The sequence below is a fragment of the Pristiophorus japonicus genome, chromosome 2, assembly GCF_044704955.1.
Source record: "Pristiophorus japonicus isolate sPriJap1 chromosome 2, sPriJap1.hap1, whole genome shotgun sequence".
In the NCBI taxonomy this organism is placed as follows: Eukaryota; Metazoa; Chordata; class Chondrichthyes; family Pristiophoridae; genus Pristiophorus; species Pristiophorus japonicus.
The window spans coordinates 2,224,819-2,244,797 of record NC_091978.1 but is presented as its reverse complement, the minus strand read 5'-3'; the positions used below and the strand labels follow the sequence as shown (position 1 = coordinate 2,244,797).

Sequence of the window (19,979 nt, the reverse complement as noted above, 5' to 3'; positions counted from 1 at the left end):
CCCTCACTCTATCTCCCCCCACTCTCCCCCCAGCCCCACTCCCTCCCCCCCCCTCACCCCCACTCTCTCCCCCCCACCCCAACTCTCTTCCCCCACTCCCACTCTCTCCCCCCGCCACTCTCCCCCCCCCCCCCCAACCACTCCCTCCAGCCCCCCCCGTACCGCCCTGTTGTCAGGGACAGTCAGCCTTCACTCACAGTGGCATTGGGCCATTTGTAATAGGCTGGAATGGGGATGAAATGATTCCGGATCAGACTGGGATCATCATATCGATCCTCGGCGTCCCACAGGACGGTGTTGAGGTCGGCGAAGTTATGATTGAGGGTCGTAGCCCTGGTGGGTGAATCGGCCATGAGCCCAGCCTGCTAACTCCGAGCCCTGAGAGAGAGAGAGAGAGAGAGAGAGTTCATAGCAGGTCGGCCCACACCAACACAATGGGCGTCCCACCAATCCTCACCGTGCCCATTTACACCCCAAACTAACCCCACAGTCCGCTCTCTCCCCAAACTAACCCCACTCTCTCCCAAACTAACCCCACAGTCCGCTCTCTCCCAAACTAACCCCACAGTCCGCTCTCTCCCCAAACTAACCCCACTCTCTCCCCAAACTAACCCCACTCTCTCCCCAAACTAACCCCACTCTCTCCCCAAACTAACCCCACTCTCTCCCCAAACTAACCCCACTCTCTCCCCAAACTAACCCCACTCTCTCCCCAAACTAACCCCACAGTCCGCTCTCTCCCCAAACTAACCCCACTCTCTCCCCCAAACTAACCCCACTCTCTCCCCAAACTAACCCCACAGTCCGCTCTCTCCCCAAACTAACCCCACTCTCTCCCCAAACTAACCCCACAGTCCGCTCCTCCCCAAACTAACCCCACAGTCCGCTCTCTCCCCAAACTAACCCCACAGTCCGCTCTCTCCCCAAACTAACCCCACTCTCTCCCCAAACTAACCCCACAGTCCCGCTCTCTCCCCAAACTAACCCCACAGTCCCGCTCTCTCCCCAAACTAACCCCACTCTCTCCCCAAACTAACCCCACAGTCGCTCTCTCCCCAAACTAACCCCACAGTCCGCTCTCTCCCCAAACTAACCCCACAGTCCGCTCTCTCCCCAAACTAACCCCACAGTCCGCTCTCTCCCAAACTAACCCCACTCTCTCCCCAAACTAACCCCACTCTCTCCCCAAACTAACCCCACTCTCTCCCCAAACTAACCCCACAGTCCGCTCTCTCCCAAACTAATCCCACAGTCCGCTCTCTCCCCAAAACTAACCCCACTCTCTCCCCAAACTAACCCCACTCTCTCCCCAAACTAACCCCACTCTCTCCCCAAACTAACCCCACAGTCGCTCTCTCCCCAAAACTAACCCCACTCTCTCCCCAAACTAACCCACTCTCTCCCCAAATTAACCCCACTCTCTCCCCAAACTAACCCCACTCTCTCCCCAAACTAACCCCACTCTCTCCCCAAACTACCCCACAGTCCGCTCTCTCCCCAAACTAACCCCACTCTCTCCCAAACTAACCCCACTCTCTCCCCAAACTAACCCCACAGTCCGCTCTCTCCCCAAACTAACCCCACTCTCTCCCCAAACTAACCCCACAGTCCGCTTTCTCCCCAAACTAACCCCACTCTCTCTCCAAACTAACCCCACAGTCCGCTCTCTCCCCAAACTAACCCCATTCTCTCCCCAAACTAACCCCACTCTCTCCCAAACTAACCCCACTCTCTCCCCAAACTAACCCCACAGTCGCTCTCTCCCCAAACTAACCCATTCTCTCCCCAAACTAACCCCACTCTCTTCCCAAATAAACCCCACAGTCCGCTCATTCCCCAAACTAACCCCACTCTCTCCCCAAACTAACCCCACAGTCCGCTCTCTCCCCAAACTAACCCCACTCTCTCCCCAAACTAACCCCCACTCTCTCCCCAAACTAACCCCATTCTCGCCCCAAACTAACCCCACTCTCTCCCCAAATTAACCCCACTGCCCCGCACTCTCCCTATATCAATCCCAAACTAACCCAAATGGGAGTGTTGAGAATGAATTGTGAATTTTGGACCTGAACACGGCATCAAAGACACAGAGCAATATGTGACACATGACTACACGCACGTCCCAGGGTCTCCGATTAAACACAGGCCCCCACCCATTCCAGATTGGCCCAGGGCCCAGGGGAACAGGGCGTGGGGGAACAGGGGAACGGGGCCTGGGGGGAAACAGGGCCCGGGGGAAACAGGGGAACAGGGCCCGGGGGGAACAGGGGAACAGGGCCCGGGGGGAAACAGGGGAACAGGGCCCGGGGGGAACAGGGCCCGGGGGGAAACAGGGGAACAGGGCCCGGGGGGAACAGGGCCCGGAGGGAAACAGGGGAACAGGGCCCGGGGGGAACAGGGGAACAGGGCGCGGGGGGAACAGGGCCCGGGGGGAACAGGGCCCGGGGGGAAACAGGGGGAACAGGGCCCGGGGGGAACAGGGCCAGGGGGGAAACAGGGCCCGGGGGGAAACAGGGGAACAGGGCCCGGGGGGAAACAGGGGAACAGGGCCCGGGGGGAACAGGGCCCGGAGGGAAACAGGGGAACAGGGCCCGGGGGGAACAGGGGAACAGGGCCTGGGGGGAAACAGGGGAACAGGGCCTGGGGGAAACAGGGCCCGGGGGAAACAGGGGAACAGGGCCCGGGGGGTACAGGGCCCGGGGGAAACAGGGCCCGGGGGGAAACAGGGGAACGGGGCCCGGGGGGAACAGGGCCCAGGGGAAACAGGGCCCGGGGGGAAACAGGGGAACAGGGCCCGGGAGGAACAGGGCCCGGGGTAGGGGGGAACAGGGCCCGGGGGGGGGGGAAACAGGGCCCGGGGGGAACAGGGCCCGGGGGGAACAGGGCCCGGGGGGAAACAGGGGAACAGGGCCCGGGGGGAACAGGGGAACAGGGCCTGGGGGGAAACAGGGGAACAGGGCCTGGGGGAAACAGGGCCCGGGGGAAACAGGGGAACAGGGCCCGGGGGGTACAGGGCCCGAGGGGAAACAGGGGAACAGGGCCTGGGGGGATCAGGGCCCGGGGGAAACAGGGGAACAGGGCCCGGGGGGTACAGGGCCCGGGGGGGGGGGAAACAGGGCCCGGGGGAACAGGGCCCGGGGGGTACAGGGCCCGGGGGGGGAGGGAAACAGGGCCCGGGGGGAACAGGGCCCGGGGGGAACAGGGCCCGGGGGGTACAGGGCCCGGGGGGGGAGGGAAACAGGGCCCGGGGCGTACAGGGCCCGGGGGGAACAGGGCCCGGGGGGAACAGGGCCCGGGGGGGGGGGAAACAGGGCCCGGGGGGTACAGGGCCCGGGGGGAACAGGGCCCGGGGGGAACAGGGCCCGGGGGAGTGGGGGGAACAGGGCCCGGGGCCGAGGGCACTGCTCTTCAAACAGCCTGATCACCACCGGCACTCCCCGAGTTCCCCACCCACTGCCTCGCCCCCCCCCCCCCCTCACTCCCAGTCTCTGGTCCTGTATCAATCCCAAACTAATCCCACTGCCCCACTCCCTCCCACACCGCCTCTCCCTCCCAGTCTCTGATACCCTCCTCGCTCCCCTCCCTCCGATCTCTGAGCCCCCCACTCCAGCCCATCTCACTCCCAGCCCCTGCCCCCCTGCCCTCTCCCTGTTCCCCCTCTCATCCACCTACCATCCTCCCTGTTGCCCTGCCGCCCCATAAACAGTGAGGAGGGGGCTGCGGCAGGGATCAGTGCTGGGACCCCAACTATTTACAATCTATATTAATGATTTGGATGAAGGCACCGAGTGTAATGTAGACAAGTTTGCTGATGATACAAAGATGGATGGGAAAGCAAATTGTGAGGAGGACACAAAAAATCTGCAAAGGGATATAGACAGGCTAAGTGAGTGGGCAAACATTTGGCAGATGGAGTATAATGTGGGAAAATGTGAGATTATCCACGTTGGCAGAAAATTAAAAAAGCAAATTATAATTTAAATGGAGAAAAATTGCAAAGTGCTGCAGTACAGCGGGACCTGGGTGTCCTTGTGCATGAAACAAAAAGTTAGTATGCAGGTACAGCAAGTGATCAGGAAGGCCAATGGAATGTTGGCCTTTATTACAAGGGGGATGGAGTATAAAAGCAGAGAAGTCCTGCTACAACTATACAGGATATTGGTGAGGCCACACCTGGAGTACTGCGTACAGTTTTGGTCTCTGTATTTACGAAAGGATATATTTGCTTTGGAGGCAGTTCAAAGAAGGTTCACTCGGTTGATTCCGGAGATGAGGGGGTTGAATTACGAAGACAGGTTGAGCAGGTTGGGCCTCTACTCATTGAAATTCAGAAGAATGAGAGGTGATCGTATCGAAACATATAAGATTATGAGGGGGCTTGACAAAGGTGGATGCAGAGAGGATGTTTACACTGATGGGGAGACTAGAACTTGGGGGCATAGGGCCCAAGTTTCGGGTGGACTTGCTCCAATTTTCTTGGAACAACTAGTTTAGTTTGGAGTATCTTAGAAATCGCAATTCTCAGCATTTAGTTTGCTCCAGTTCTAGTGAGTTAGCTTAGGTTCGTCTTAGTTCAAAAATGGGTGTGTCCAGCCACTCAGGCCTGCTTTGCAAGTTTCGCAGCAAAAACTTACTCCAAACTAACTTAGAATGGAGTAAGTGTCCACTTTTGTAAGTTGTGAAAAACTTTACCTTGAGTTAAGTTTAGTGCAGGCACAGCCAGAGACAGGGGTGGGGGCAGGGGGGAACATTAAACACAAAGGACACATCAACATCACAACACGGGGCTGGGGCGGGGGGAGTTCGAGTTCGAGGATTTTCCATAAACACCTTCACAACAACATTAAAGAAGCAAAGTACATTTAAAGCACCAAGCACTAAACAAAGCACACAACGTAATAAGCAATTAATTAATCAAAAATAGAAGGAACCCTGCCCCTAAAGCACCCGGACCAAAGTAATAATCAATCCATCAATAACAAATAAAACATAGGAGTCCTACCTTTATGTGAAGGGAAGATGTTTCTGCCTGCCTCTGTCCATGTCTCGCTCTCTGTCTCTCTCTCTCTGTCTCACTCTCACTCTCACTCTCTCTGTCCGTGTCTCGCTCTCTGTCTCTCTCTCTCTGTCTCACTCTCTCTGTCTCACTCTCACTCTCTCTGTCTCTCTCTCTGTCTCACTCTCACTCTCACTCTCTCTGTCCGTGTCTCGCTCTCTGTCTCTCTCTCTCTGTCTCCCTCTCTCTCTCTCTGTCTCTCTCTCTCTGTCTGTCTGTCTCCCTCTCGCTCTCTGTCTCTCTCTCTCTGTCTCACTCTCATTCTCTCTGTCTCTCTCTCACTCTCTCTGTCTGTCTCCCTCTCTCTCTCTGTCTCTCTCTCTCTGTCTCTCTCTCACTCTCTCTGTCTGTCTCCCTCTCTCTCTCTCTGTCTCACTCTCACTCTCTCTGTCTGTCTCCCTCTCTCTCTCTCACTCTCTCTGTCTGTCTCCCTCTCGCTCTCTGTCTCTCTCTCTCTGTCTCACTCTCACTCTCTCTGTCTGTCTCCCTCTCTCTCTCTGTCTCTCTCTCTCTGTCTCTCTCTCACTCTCTGTCTCTCTCTCTCTGTCTCTCTGTCTCACTCTCACTCTCTCTGTCTGTCTCCCTCTCTCTCTCTCTGTCTCTCTCTCACTCTCTCTGTCTCTCTCTCACTCTCTCTGTCTCTCTCTCTCTGTCTCACTCTCTCTGTCTCTCTCTCTCTGTCTCTCTGTCTCACTCTCACTCTCTCTGTCTGTCTCCCTCTCTCTCTCTCTGTCTCACTCTCACTCTCTCTGTCTGTCTCCCTCTCTCTCTCTCTGTCTCTCTCTCTCTCTGTCTCACTCTCACTCTCTCTGTCTGTCTCCCTCTCTCTCTCTGTCTCTCTCTCTCTCTGTCTCACTCTCACTCTCTCTGTCTGTCTCCCACTCTCTCTCTGTCTCACTCTCCCTCTCTCTCTCTCTCTCTCTGTCTCACTCTCACTCTCTCTCTCTCGGTCTCTCTCTCTCTCTCTCTCTCTCTCGGTCTCTCTGCCTCTGTCCATGTCTCTCTCTCTGTCTCTGGCAGTGCCTCTCTTGCTCTCTCTATCTCTCGGTCTCACTCTCTTTGTCTCTGTCAGTGTCTCTTGGTCTCTGTTTCAGTGAGGGGTGGGGGGGAGAGGGGATGGGGGTGGGGGGGGCGGGGAGAGGGGGTGGGGGGAGGAGGAGAGAGGGAGTGGAGGGGGAGGGATGGAGGGGAAGGGTTGAACAGGAGGGGGGCGGGTAAGGCTGGGCGGAGGCTGAACAAATAATTACTGTAATATGCAGTAACCTCGGACCCTCACTCCTCCGGCCCCCCAATTGGTATAGGCCCCCCTGCTCTCTCCTCCGGCCCTCCGATCAGTTCGAGTGAACCCCAACCCACGCTCCTCCATCCCTTCCCATGTTTCTCCCCCACCGATCACCTCCCCCGGTCCCTACACCATTCAAAGACAGACTGGGGGAAACAATCCCGCAGAACTGATTACTAGAACTCAATACTACACTGTGTGCACAGAACCCCGTGAAAATACACGCCTGACTACTCAGACCGGATAGAGTGTGCAGCACTAGCTTCCTGTGGTTGTGGAAATACACTGTCCCATCCCAGTGCGTGTTATAGAGTGCCATTTTAAACAGGTCATTATTTGCTCAAAGCAGTTCACATCTCAGATTCTAACATATAAACCACTGGGGTGAAGAAACAGTTTGCACTTGTTAAACCTTTCGAAAGGTCATCGGCTTGTAACGTTAGCTCGGTTTCTCCGCCAGCAAAAGGATGCTTCCACAAAAGGAGTAGCCCTCATTTTCAAAAGAAAACCACTCCCGTGGAAAGCTGCCCTGCTGAGCCAGTGCGCAGGTGCACATGCTCCAACACGCGTGTGCACCCCTGCCGGCACGCACAACTAACGCTGATCCCTAGCCCCGCCCCCCTGCTGGCTGCGATCGACTCGCTCCGTCCCAGGGAGACTCGGCTGTGCCATGCCAGGCTGCAAGACGACCGGAGAACTCCCCGGGAATATTTCGGCGTACTTCTTTTCCCCCAGACAGGTTATGTAAATCACGAAGGTGCACCATTTTCAGCAGCATCGGAAACTTGGGCCCATAGTCTCAGAATAAGGGGCCGCCCATTTAAAACTGAGATGAGGAGGAATTTCTTCTCTCAGGGGGTTGTAAATCTGTGGAATTCTCTGCCCCAGAGAGCTGTGAAGGCTGGGTCATTGAATATATTTAAGGCGGGGATAGACAGGCTTTTCGGCAATGAGAGGATAAAGGGTTATGGGGAGCGGGCGGGGAAGTGGACCTGAGTCTGTGATCAGATCAGCCGTGATCGTATTGAATGGTGGAGCAGGCTCGAGGGGCCGAATGGCCTACTCCTGCTCCTATTTCTTATGTTCTTATGTTCCTTGCACTGTCCCTGGCCCCCTGTCCTACCCCCGTCCTCTCACTGTTCCCCCTCCCCTGTCCTCTTCCTCCTGCCCCTCCCCCCAGTTCCCTCGCAACTATCTCCCTCCCCCCCACTCCCCGCACTGACCAGTGAATAGGCCATCTTGTGTCCGTCCGGATTCATGGACGGCAGCAGGTGTATCCGTGTGCTGTCTACCAGCTTGACCACCCGAGGGTTCCCCTTGAGGTATTCCTTGCACAGATACTGCATGAGGAAGATCTGCAACTCACGCCCCAGCACCTCGTTACCGTGCATTCCTCCCACGTACCGGAACTCCGGCTCTCCTGAAAAAGCCAAGCAGGAAACATGAGCACTTGCTGAAGCACTGAGAGCGCTTTGATACGACCGAGCGGCTCGCTGGGACATTTCACAGGGCAGGTAACAGTCAAGCACATCGCCAGGGGGCCTGGAGTCACATGTAGGCCAGAGACCGGGTAAAGACGGCAGGTTTCCCTCCCCGAAGGACATTAGTGAACTCCATGGGTTTATTACCACAATCCGACCGCCTTGTGGTCACCTGTTTGCATTTCAAAGTTTGCAGATGAGCCAAAGCTTGGAAATGTAATAAAGAATTGGGGAGGATACCAACAGACGTCAGGAGGACATCGACTGGTGAACTGAGTGGACACATGGCCGATGTGATTTAACGCAGAGAGCTGTGACATGATACATTCTGCTAGGAAGAATGAAGGAGAGGACATATGAACTATATGGTACAATTTTAAAACATTATTTAACCACAGCGTGGCGGCCCGACCTGCGAGGGAACATCAGCGGCAGGTCGGGGCCATAACCGGAGCGGTGGGCAGCGGCCATGGGCAGTGTAGTGACGTACCACGGGAAGGTACAGCGCGAGCTGGTGCAGGAGGGCGACGGCAGTGAAGAGCGACGTCACCAAGGTCCAGGTCGGTGATTGGAGCGTGGGCGGTACAGCAGGAGCGGCGAGGTCGGGGCGAAGGAGCGGCGAGAGATTGTAGAGGGACGTGATCGGGGCCCGGGAGAGGCGAGGGCCCAGGGGCCCAGGAGAGGCGAGGGCCCAGGCCCAGGCCCAGCCCACACTGTGCGATATGTGGGCGCACCAGGCCCGTGCAGCAGAGCAGATCTCCAGTCGTCCGGGTTAACCCTTGCCCCTGGACCAAGACCTCGCTCTGTCAAGCCCCGTGTGGTGGCTGGTGTGTAACGGTCACCCCACGTTAAAACAATCCACACACAGGTATATTCCACCCTTCAACATGTAGTTCAGGATCTGGAATATCAGGTCCCTCATTGAAACACCTGAGAACTCATCTGTTTTTTGGTGTGGAAGCAAGTCACCCTCGCTTCGCGGGACTGCCTATGATGATGATGATGATGATGATGATGGTCACCTGTACTGACACACGGGGGGGGAAAAATTGGGCCACTTTGTACCTCCCATTAGTCCCGGGGTCATTGACAGGGCGAGAGCCACTCCCGGTGAACTGGGCAGTGTAATGTCTGTCAGCTTGTAATGTTTGTAGCGCCACACTGTGGATGTGGACGTATTGTGTACTGCAAGTGCAGAGTTAATAATTAAACAGAACCAGGCAGATTCCGGAGGCTTCCGAGAGAGCTGCCTGCCATGTTAGGAGCTGTGTGTGCTGTGCTCTGTGAATATATCACATTTGGCGGCGAGATGGGATTTTTCAGATGATTTAAAGCTTAATTTTTGTTGGTGAAGGATTCAGCCAGCTGACAGAGAGACTTTGGAAGTTTCTGTCTTTGGAAAAAGCTACAAAATCCGAGGTAAAATACAGCACACGGTGTGAGCAGCGAGAGATTAAAATGGCAGGTGTAATCGGACATTTGGGGGAATATAGACACGACAGGGAACGTTTTAAAGCGTATGTGGATCGGCTAGAAATGTATTTCACTGCAAATAACATAATCAAAGTTCCAGACAATGCAGTTCAGAACAGGGCTGTGTTGGAACGTAAGAAAGCGATCTTCTTATCGGAGGCGGGTCCAGCATTGTATGACACCCTTGTAAATCTGCTTGTGCCTGACGAGCCAAAGGACACAACGCTTAAAGAGATTTTAACGAAGCTGGAGCAGCACTATAACCCCAAACCGTTAGAAATTGCTGAAAGCTATCGTTTCAGGATTTGGAATAAAAAGGCTGATGAAAGTATCAGTGATTACATCGTAGCATTAAAAAAGCAAGCGATGCACTGTAATTTTGGAAACTTTCAAAACCTCATAAAACAAATGTTAGATCCAAATCCAAGGAAACGACAGTTGTCATTGGATCACAAATTGGCTAATTTTTTGATTACATATCAAAATACTCCTCATACAACTGGTAGAACACCAGCAGAGTTGTTTCTCAAACGACAGCCTTGAACCAGATTCTCGTTGTTAAAGCCAAATTTGGCATAATCTGTAGAAGAGACACAATTAAGACAGAAAGAGAATCATGATCGAGGTAGAGTAAAAGAGAGAAGTATGAAATTAAAGCAGAAGGTGAGAGTGAAGAACCATCACCATAAATGGATAAAGTGGTTACCAGGAAGAGTGGTGAAGATATGTGGTCCTCGCACATATTTGGTAAAGATGTTTGATAATGGACAGGTTAGGTTTGTTCATATTGATCATATTTTACCTACAGACATGGAAGGAGTTGAAGGTGGGAATATTTCCGACTCATCAGAGAGTTTTAATACACCAGTAGCAAATCCTAAATCTAATGTACTGGAAACAAATCCAGGAGAGAATCAGAATGAAAGTCTGAGTCCGAGTCAGGAAAACAAAGAGCCTGAAGTTAGAGTGAGTGCAAATGAAAATCAAGGAAATTCCGTGGAGGGAAACATTCCTCAGGATGAGCCTCGAATGAGTGTTTGGAAGGTTCTGTTCGAGAGTGAAGGTATCCTCTTCGAAACAGAAAACAAGTGGTAAAGTTAAATTTGTAAATATGAAAAAAAATAAGTTTATATCCTGTGTTATGTATAAACATGAAAGTTATGTGTGATGTTTGTTATAACTTCTTCATTAAGGAGGGAGAAGTGTAATGTCTGTCAGCTTGTGGTGTTTGTAGCTCCACACTGTGGATGTGGACGTATTGTGTACTGCAACTGCAGAGTTAATAATAAACAGAACCAGGCAGATTCCGGAAGCTTCCGAGAGAGCTGCCTCCATGTTAGGAGCTGTGTGTACTGTGCTCTGTGAAGATATCACAGGCGGGGTTCCTACGGGGGGGGGGATATCATCACTGTGCGCAGCGCCCCGGTACCGTCCCGGAACAATAATCGTTCCTCGCCTTGCTGTAGCGCCTGGAGCTGCCTCTGACAGCTTCAGCAGGTGGTTTCCGTCTGCTGGACGAGTGCGATTTAATGGCCCCAACGTACGGGTCACTTTCTGTCGGCCAATAACATCTCCTTAGTTTCGCACATGCATTGCGACCAAGTTTAGCAATTTTCAGTTCTGGCTCATAAATATCCAAAATTGATATAGTTTGATGGGGGCTGTGCTGGCATTGGACGTCATGTTCCAGTGTGATCGTCGGAGGCACAGAGACAGCCAGCAAAATGTGAACAGAGGGAAGAGGCCCCATAGGGCTGGTCACAGGAGCCCACAGGGCTGGTCACAGGAGGCCCACAGGGCTGGACACAGGAGCCCACAGGGCTGGACACAGGAGCCCACAGGGCTGGTCACAGGAGCCCACAGGGCTGGTCACAGGAGGCCCACAGGGCTGGTCACAGGAGCCCACAGGGCTGGACACAGGAGCCCACAGGGCTGGTCACAGGAGCCCACAGGGCTGGTCACAGGAGCCCACAGGGCTGGTCACAGGAGGCCCACAGGGCTGGTCACAGGAGGCCCACAGGGCTGGACACAGGAGCCCACAGGGCTGGACACAGGAGCCCACAGGGCTGGTCACAGGAGCCCACAGGGCTGGTCACAGGAGCCCACAGGGCTGGACACAGAAGCCCACAGGGCTGGACACAGGAGGCCCACAGGGCTGGTCACAGGAGGCCCACAGGGCTGGCCACAGGAGGCCTCACACGGCAGGCCACAGGAGGCCCCACAGGAGGCCTCACCCTCCCAGGGTATTCCCGGAGCACTTTTCCTACATCCAGTTCAATGAGGAACCTTGTGTTCAAAGGCTGCGCTTCAGCAAGGACATGGTCACAGAGCTCGGCCACTTCCTGCAACCAGACCGTGAGCCTCAGACCAGGGTGAAGACTGCTCTCTCAGTGGCAGTCAAGGTCACCAGCGGATCCCTCCCAGTGCACAAGAGGAGACCTATCTGACATCTCGCAGTTCGCCGTCCATTGCTCCATCCTTGAGGTCACAGATGCTCTGTACAGAAGGACGAGGGCCTCCATTTCCTTCCCCATCACCAGAGAAAAGTAGCAGGAGCGTGCATGTGTCTTTGCCAAGATAGCGGGCTTCTCCATTGTGCAAGACGCCATTGACTGCACCCACGTGGCTTTGTGGGCACTGAATAACATAGCAGAACCATAGAAACATAGAAAGTTACAGCGCAGGAGGCCATTGCGGCCCATCGTGTCCGCACCGGCCGACAAAGAGTCACACGGCCCTCGGTCAGCAGCCCTGAAGGTTACATATAAACCTATGAACAATGAACAATGACGGAAAGGTAAAGAGCACCCGGCCCAACCAATCCGCCCCACACAACTGCGACACCCCTTATACTGAAACATTCTACACTCCACCCCAACCAGAGCCATGTGATCTCCTGGGAGAGGCAAAAACCAGATAAAAACCCAGGCCAATTGGAGGAAAAAATCTGGGAAAATTCCTCTCCGACCCATCCAGGCGATCGACACTAGTCCAGGAGGTCACTCTGGCCGTATTCTATTCCCTGCAGTACTTACCATCGTATCTGCGCTGTCCAACAAAAGGTCATCCAGTCTGTGACAGAGACTGTGGCTCTCGTATTGGACTGTTCAGCCACCTAAGAACTCATTTTAAGAGTGGAAGCAAGTCTTCCTCGATTCCGAGGGACTGCCCGTGATGTGGATGATTGAGTCTAATCCCAATTACCAGCTCTGGGTCTGTAACCCTGCAGGTTACTGCACTTTAAGCGCCCATCCAAGCATCTCTTAAAAGTGGTGAGGGTTTCTGCATCCACCACTCTTCCAGGCAGCGAGGTACCCATATGGTTTGTGAACGCACACAGCGAATCCTCATTGTCAACCCCACTGTCTTGGCAGCAGCCACGATGCCTTCATCCTGTGCAGACCCGTGTGCCAGCTTTGTTCCAGCTCCCACATCCAGCTCGTGGCTACCTGCTGGGAGATGGGGGTTATCCACTCTCCACCTGGCTCAGGACTCCCCACCACAACCCCAACACTGCTGCCCCGCTCTCATACAATGAGAGACATGCTGCCACCAGGAACATCATCGAGCAGACCATCGGAGTGCTCAAACAACGGTTCGGCTGCCTTGCCCGCGCGGGTGGAGCCGTCGTCATCGTCTCCTCCTCCTCCTCCCTCCCCCCGCCCCCCCCGTTGTGGATGGGTGATCTGTAACTGCCTCGTCAGTCTTCAGTTCCAATCAATTCCAGGTCACTTCCTGGTTGCTCAGCACGTCCCCATCAGTACATTCATTTCTCATTCCATATCACACCTCAAAGCTGAAATCAGAAACTGCACCAAATACTCAACGTTCCCATTGCATTCTTATCCCAAAACATGAACCACATATAGAAACCATCATCATCGTCATCCTGGTGGTCCCTTGGAGTGAGGGTGACTTGCTTCTCAGGTGACTGAACAGTCCAATACTGAAGCCACAGTCCCTGTCACAGGTGGGACAGACAGTGGTTGAGGGAAGGGGTGGGTGAGTCTGGTTTGCCGCACGCTCCTTCCGCTGCCTGCGTTTGATTTCTGCACGCTCTCGGCGACGAGACTCGAGGTGCTCAGCGCCCTCCCGGATGCACTTCCTCCACTCAGGGTGGTCTTTGGCCAGGGACTCCCAGGTGTCGGTGGGGATGTTGCACTTTATCAGGGAGGCTTTGAGAGTGTCCTTAGAAACATAGAAACATAGAAAATAGGTGCAGGAGTAGGCCATTCGGCCCTTCTAGCCTGCACCGCCATTCAATGAGTTCATGGCTGAACAAGCAACCTCAGTACCCCATTCCTGCTTTCTCACCATACCCCTTGATCCCCCTAGTAGTAAGGACTACATCTAACTCCCTTTTGAATATATTTAGTGAATTGGCCTCAACAACTTTCTGTGGTAGAGAATTCCACAGGTTCACCACTCTCTGGGTGAAGAAGTTTCTCCTCATCTCAGTCCTAAATGGCTTACCCCTTATCCTTAGACTGTGACCCCTGGTTCTGGACTTCCCCAACATTGGGAACATTCTTCCTGCATCTAACCTGTCTAAACCCGCCAGAATTTTAAACATTTCTATGAGGTCCCCTCTCATTCTTCTGAACTCCAGTGAATACAAGCCCAGTTGATCCAGTCTTTCTTGATAGGTCAGTCCCACCATCCCGGGAATCAGTCTGCTGAACCTTCGCTGCACTCCCTCAATAGCAAGAATGTCCTTCCTCAAGTTAGGAGACCAAAACTGTACACAATACTCCAGGTGTGGCCTCACCAAGGCCCTGTACAACTGTAGTAACACCTCCCTGCCCCTGTACTCAAATCCCCTCGCTATGAAGGCCAACATGCCATTTGCTTTCTTAACCGCCTGCTGTACCTGCATGCCAACCTTCAATGACTGATGTACCATGACACCCAGGTCTCGTTGCACCTCCCCTTTTCCTAATCTGTCACCATTCAGATAATAGTCTGTCTCTCTGTTTTTACCACCAAAGTGGATAACCTCACATTTATCCACATTATACTTCCTTGTAACGTTTCCTCTGCCCACCTTTGGCTCGTTTGCCATGAAGGAGTTCCGAGCAGAGCGCTTGCTTTGGGAGTCTCGTGTCTGGGATGCGGACAATGTGGCCTGCCCAGCGGAGCTGATCGAGTGTGTTCAGTGCTTCGATGCTGGGGATGTTGGCCTGGTCGAGGACACTGACGTTGGTACGTCTGTCCTCCCGGGGGATTTGCAGGATCTTGCGGAGGCATCGCTGGTGGTATTTCTCCAGCGACTCGAGGTGTCTACTGTACATGGTCCACGTCTCTGAGCCATGACAGATTTGAGGTCCTGGCCTTCGAACACTCTGTTCCTCAGGCGACTGAAGGCTGCGCTGGCGCACTGGAGGCGGTGTTGGATCTCGTCGTCGATGTCTGCCCTTGCTGACAGTATTTCCCGAGATATGGAGCCGAGATCCTTCATCATGCATCCCCGGTGGCTGCAGCACGGCTGGTGGAAGGGTGCTGGGTATCAAGGCCAAAGATCATCCTGAGAGAGGACAGCAGGTTCCTGCTCCACTAAGCCAGTGCCACTCCCCCGGGGCAGCACCTCAGCCTCTCCACCAATCCGCTGGAGCACAGGTTGGTGGTCTGCTGTGACACCGCGAGATCCCCAGTGGTGGACCCAGCGACAACGGCAGTGGTCAGAGCTCACGGGGCATCCAGCTGGGACTGCACGGGAGCAGTCTGAGGCTCGAAGCCACCGACCATTGTCTGCATCACAGCACCAAGTCGTTGTGTTGTTTCCGCCTGTGTTGCAATGGAAGCTGCCACATTGCCCATGGCACATGTGATGAGATCTGGGTCTCCACGGTCTCTCTGGGAGACCACCACCGCCTGCAGACTGGCAATGCTGGGCTCCATGGTATGTGCAGAGCTCTGTGCAATGCTGGAGCTGAGCTCCTCCACGCTCCTTACCATTGCCGAGAGCCTCTCGGGCACCATTGCCGAGAGCCTCTCGGGCACCCTTACCATTGCCGAGAGCCTCTCGGACACCCTTACCATTGCCGAGAGCCTCTCGGGCACCCTTACCATTGCCGAGAGCCTCTCGGGCACCCTTACCATTGCCGAGAGCCTCTCGGGCACCCTTACCATTGCCGAGAGCCTCTCGGGCACCCTTACCATTGCACCTATCGTCTCCAAGTGCATGACCATCACCCTTGTTGTGAACGCCTCCCTATCGAGGTCCTGATCTGAGTCCTGTGCAGCAGAGCTCACACACGGACTCCGAGCTACCCTTTCCCCATGGCCTTGCTGCAGCCCGCTAGGCCCCAGTGCAGACCCCCTCTGCTAACCTAACCTCTAACTGTCGCGTAGTGCCATTGTCTGGGCTGGGCCCTGCCGGGGAGAGGTGCAGTGACGAGGTGTTTGGGTCCTGCTCGTCTCCTCCCTCCTGAGTGTGCTCAGGGACAGGCTGCTCACCTGCTGCCTGATCATCTGAAAGCATAACGGCCCACGATTCACGTTGAGGAGAGGGCAGGGGGGACAGGAATGGAGCAAGGAAGGCAGGCAGTATCAGGAGCTGGAAAGTGATAAACCTTGTGGTGTGAGGGGGAAGTGGGAAGAGAGAAGGAGCGGGGATAACGATACCATTGTTGCTCCTCGAGTACTGACAGTTGCTGGTACTGAGCTTCACCTCTGCCGGTCCTCTTCCTATTGTGAGCCATCTTGGTCTGAAAAAGAAAGGAAGGTGTGTGAGTCAGAGTCCAGCTCTGCGTCTGGGAGATATGCCTGCCATGGTTGAACAGCTGCGAATGTAGGCAAGGCGTGAGATGAGGATGTGAGTGTGAGTAGCTGCAGATGTTTGGTGGGTGAGCAGTGGGGGTGTGGTACTTTGTGCAGTGTGTACAGACAGAGGCTCAGAGGGTGGTATGTAGGACCTTAGCGTTTAGAAGGATGAGAGGGGATCTCATAGAAACTTATAAGATTCTGACGGGACTGGACAGGTTAGATGCAGGAAGAATGTTCCCGATGTTGGGGAAATCTTGAACCAGGGGACACAGTCTAAGGATAAGGGGTAGGCCATTTAGGACCGAGATGAGGAACTTCTTCACTCAGAGAGTTGTTAACCTGTGGAATTCCCTGTCGCAGAGAGTTGTTGATGCCAGTTCATTGGATATATTCAAGAGGGAGTTAGATATGGCCCTTACGGCTAAAGGGATCAAGGAGTATGGAGAGAAAGCAGGAAAGGGGTACTGAGGGAATGATCAGCCATGATCATATTGAATGGCGGTGCAGGCTCGAAGTGCCGAATGGCCTACTCCTGCACCTATTTTCTATGTTTCTATGTTTCTACCTGTTGAAGCATGTACTCACCTTCACCATATCACTGAGGTCGTTGAACTTTTTCCGGTACTGTGTCAGGCTGCGTTGCACGAGACCACTGGCCGAGATCTCCTGGATCACTCCTCTCCACATGATGACCTGGGGCAATGGCCTCCTCCCACAGGCCAGGAACAGCACTGCCCTCCTTTGCTCCACTGCGCCTAACAGTGCGACGTCAGTGAACTGACCAGTTCTCGCCCTGGGTCGACTTCAGTTCCAGCACTGCTGAAAATGAGCCGCTGCGCATTGATACAGCCTCCCCTTTAAGAGCTGTAATGAGCTAGTGTGAAGGATTGAATGCAAGGCACTTGACATTCACTAACGCTCTGGGGGTAATGACCCTGTACCCCCCCAGTGTGGTCACTAACGCTCTGGGGGTAATGCCCCTGTACCCCCCCTCAGTGTGGTCACTAACGCTCTGGGGGTAATGCCCCTGTACCCCCCCTCAGTGTGGTCACTAACGCTCTGGGGGTAATGACCCTGTACCCCCCCAGTGTGGTCACTAACGCTCTGGGGGTAATGACCCTGTAGCCCCCCCCCAGTGTGGTCACCAACGTTCTGGGGGTAATGACCCTGTACCCCCCCTCAGTGTGGTCACTAACGCTCTGGGGGTAATGCCCCTGTACCCCCCCAGTGTGGTCACTAACGCTCTGGGGGTAATGACCCTGTAGCCCCCCCCCAGTGTGGTCACCAACGTTCTGGGGGTAATGACCCTGTAGCCCCCCCCCCCACTGTGGTCACTAACGCTCTGGGGGTAATGACCCTGTACCCCCCCAGTGTGGTCACTAACGCTCTGGGGGCAATGATCCTGTACCCCCCCCAGTGTGGTCACTAACGCTCTGGGGGTAATGACCCTGTACCCCCCCCCCAGTGTGGTCACTAACGCTCTGGGGGTAATGACCCTGTAGCCCCCCCCCAATGTGGTCACTAATGCTCTGGGGGTAATGCCCCTGTAGCCCCCCCCAATGTGGTCACTAATGCTCTGGGGGTAATGCCCCTGTAGCCCCCCCACTGAGGTCACTAACACTTGATTTACCGCCCCCTTCTGTCCTGGAGTGCTAAAGCCCAATTCAGAAGGACTTCAGAATCCCTTGCACCTGGCGCTAAGTTTTCAAAATGTAAAAAGTTAGCGAGGCAGGGCATGACCAAATTTCTCCCCCGAGCTTTTTAAAACTAAATTCAAATTATCCAACTATTTCTTGCAACAGAGTCCATCAGATTCCTGGATATTCGATGTCCAGTGTACAGGAGCCTGAGCACAGTGTAACCCGATATCCAGTGCCCCAGTGTACAGGAGTCTGAGCACAGTGTAACCCGATATCCAGTGCCCCAGTGTACAGGAGTCTGAGCACAGTGTAACCCGATATCCAGTGCCCCAGTGTACAGGAGTCTGAGCACAGTGTAACCCGATATCCAGTGCCCAGTGTACAGGAGTCTGAGCACAGTGTAACCCGATATCCAGTGCCCCAGTGTACAGGAGCCTGAGCACAGTGTAACCCGATATCCAGTGCCCCAGTGTACAGGAGTCTGAGCACAGTGTAACCCGATATCCAGTGCCCCAGTGTACAGGAGTCTGAGCACAGTGTAACCCGATATCCAGTGCCCCAGTGCCCAGTGTACAGGAGTCTGAGCACAGTGTAACCCGATATCCAGTGCCCCAGTGCCCAGTGTACAGGAGTCTGAGCACAGTGTAACCCGATATCCAGTGCCCCAGTGCCCAGTGTACAGGAGTCTGAGCACAGTGTAACCCGATATCCAGTGCCACAGTGCCCAGTGTACAGGAGTCTGAGCACAGTGTAACCCGATATCCAGTGCCCCAGTGCCCAGTGTACAGGAGCCTGAGCACAGTGTAACCCGATATCCAGTGCCCCAGTGCCCAGTGTACAGGAGCCTGAGCGCATAGTAAAGGATCCTCTGGGGAAGAGTGATCATAGCATGGTAGAATTTCAAATTCAGTTTGAGGGTGAGAAAGCTAGTGTCCTGAAATTAAATAAAGGTGATTACAAAGGTATGAAGACAGATTTGGTTAAAGTGGACCGGGAAAATAGACTAAAGGGTAAGATGGTAGATGAGCAGTGACAGACATTTAAGGAGATATTTCATAACTCTCAGCAAAGAGATATTCCAGTGAGAAAGAAAGACTCTACGAGAAGGATGAACCATCTCTGGCTAACTAAGGAAGTAAAGGATGGTATCACATTGAAAACAAAGGCATACAATGTTGTGAAGGACAGTGGTAGGCCAGAGGATTGGGAAATGTTTAGAAACCAGCAAAGGAGAACTAAAAAAATAATAAAGAGAGAGAAGATACTTTATGAGAGTAAACGAACAAGAAATATAAAAACAAACAGCAAGAGTTTCTCCAGGTATATAAAAAGGAAGTGAGTAGCTTAAGTAAATGTTGGTCCCTTAGAGGATGTGACTGAGGAATTAATAATGGGGAAGAGGGAAATGGCGCAGACTTTGAACAAATAATCACGGGGCTAGTGAGGGGAGGGGGGGATCTGAAAACAATCACAGGACGAACTATTTATTCTGCACTTTTTTTGACTGACAGGCAACAAGCCCCACCTCCTGTCAAGCTCCGCCCTCTCCCACCCCCAATCATTCCAGGTGTGTGGTGCGAGCAGCAGGACCAGAGACCCTGACTCTCCCCGCCACCACCCCCAGCCCTGCCCTGGCCTGGGCCCAATGGTGGTGGGAGGGGCCGATGGGGATAGGAGGGGCTGATGGGGATGGGAGGGGCCAAGGGAGGTGGGAGGGGCCGAGGGAGGTGGGAGGGGCCCGATGGGGGTGGGAAGGGCAGTGGGGGTGTGGGAGGAGCCGAGGGTAGTGAGAAGGGACTCGGCAAGGTGGATGCAGAGAGGATGTTTCCCCTCGTGGGGAGACTAGAACTAGGGGGCATAGTCTCTGAATAAGGGGCCGCCCATTTAAAACTGAGATGAGGAGAAATTTCTTCTCTCAGAGGGTTGTAAATCTGTGGAATTCTCTGCCCCAGAGAGCTGTGGAGGCTGGGTCATTGAATAAATTTAAGGTGGAGATAGACAGATTTTTGAGCGACAATAGACAATGGAGGGGGTACAGAGACGATTCACTAGGCTGATTCCGGAGATGAGGGGGTTATCTTATGATGATAGATTGAGTAGACTGGGTCTTTACTCGTTGGAGTTCAGAAGGATGAGGGGTGATCTTATAGAAACATTTAAAATAATGAAAGGGATAGACAAGATAGAGGCAGTGAGGTTGTTTCCACTGGTCGGGGAGACTAGAACTAGGGGGCACAGCCTCAAAATACGGGGGAGACAATTTAAAACCGAGTTGAGAAGGA

General features: G+C 54.0%; 1 protein-coding gene across 1 annotated transcript in view; it reads right to left on the bottom strand.

Annotated features, from left to right (window-relative positions):
• LOC139235316 (inactive carboxypeptidase-like protein X2) overlaps positions 1–19,979 on the bottom strand; it is an 89,275-nt gene that overhangs the window by 12,292 nt on the left and 57,004 nt on the right. Inside the window, 3 exon segments of the mRNA XM_070866468.1 lie at positions 198–323; positions 325–378; positions 7,562–7,758. Of these exon segments, the coding sequence (XP_070722569.1) occupies positions 198–323; positions 325–378; positions 7,562–7,758 (377 nt within the window).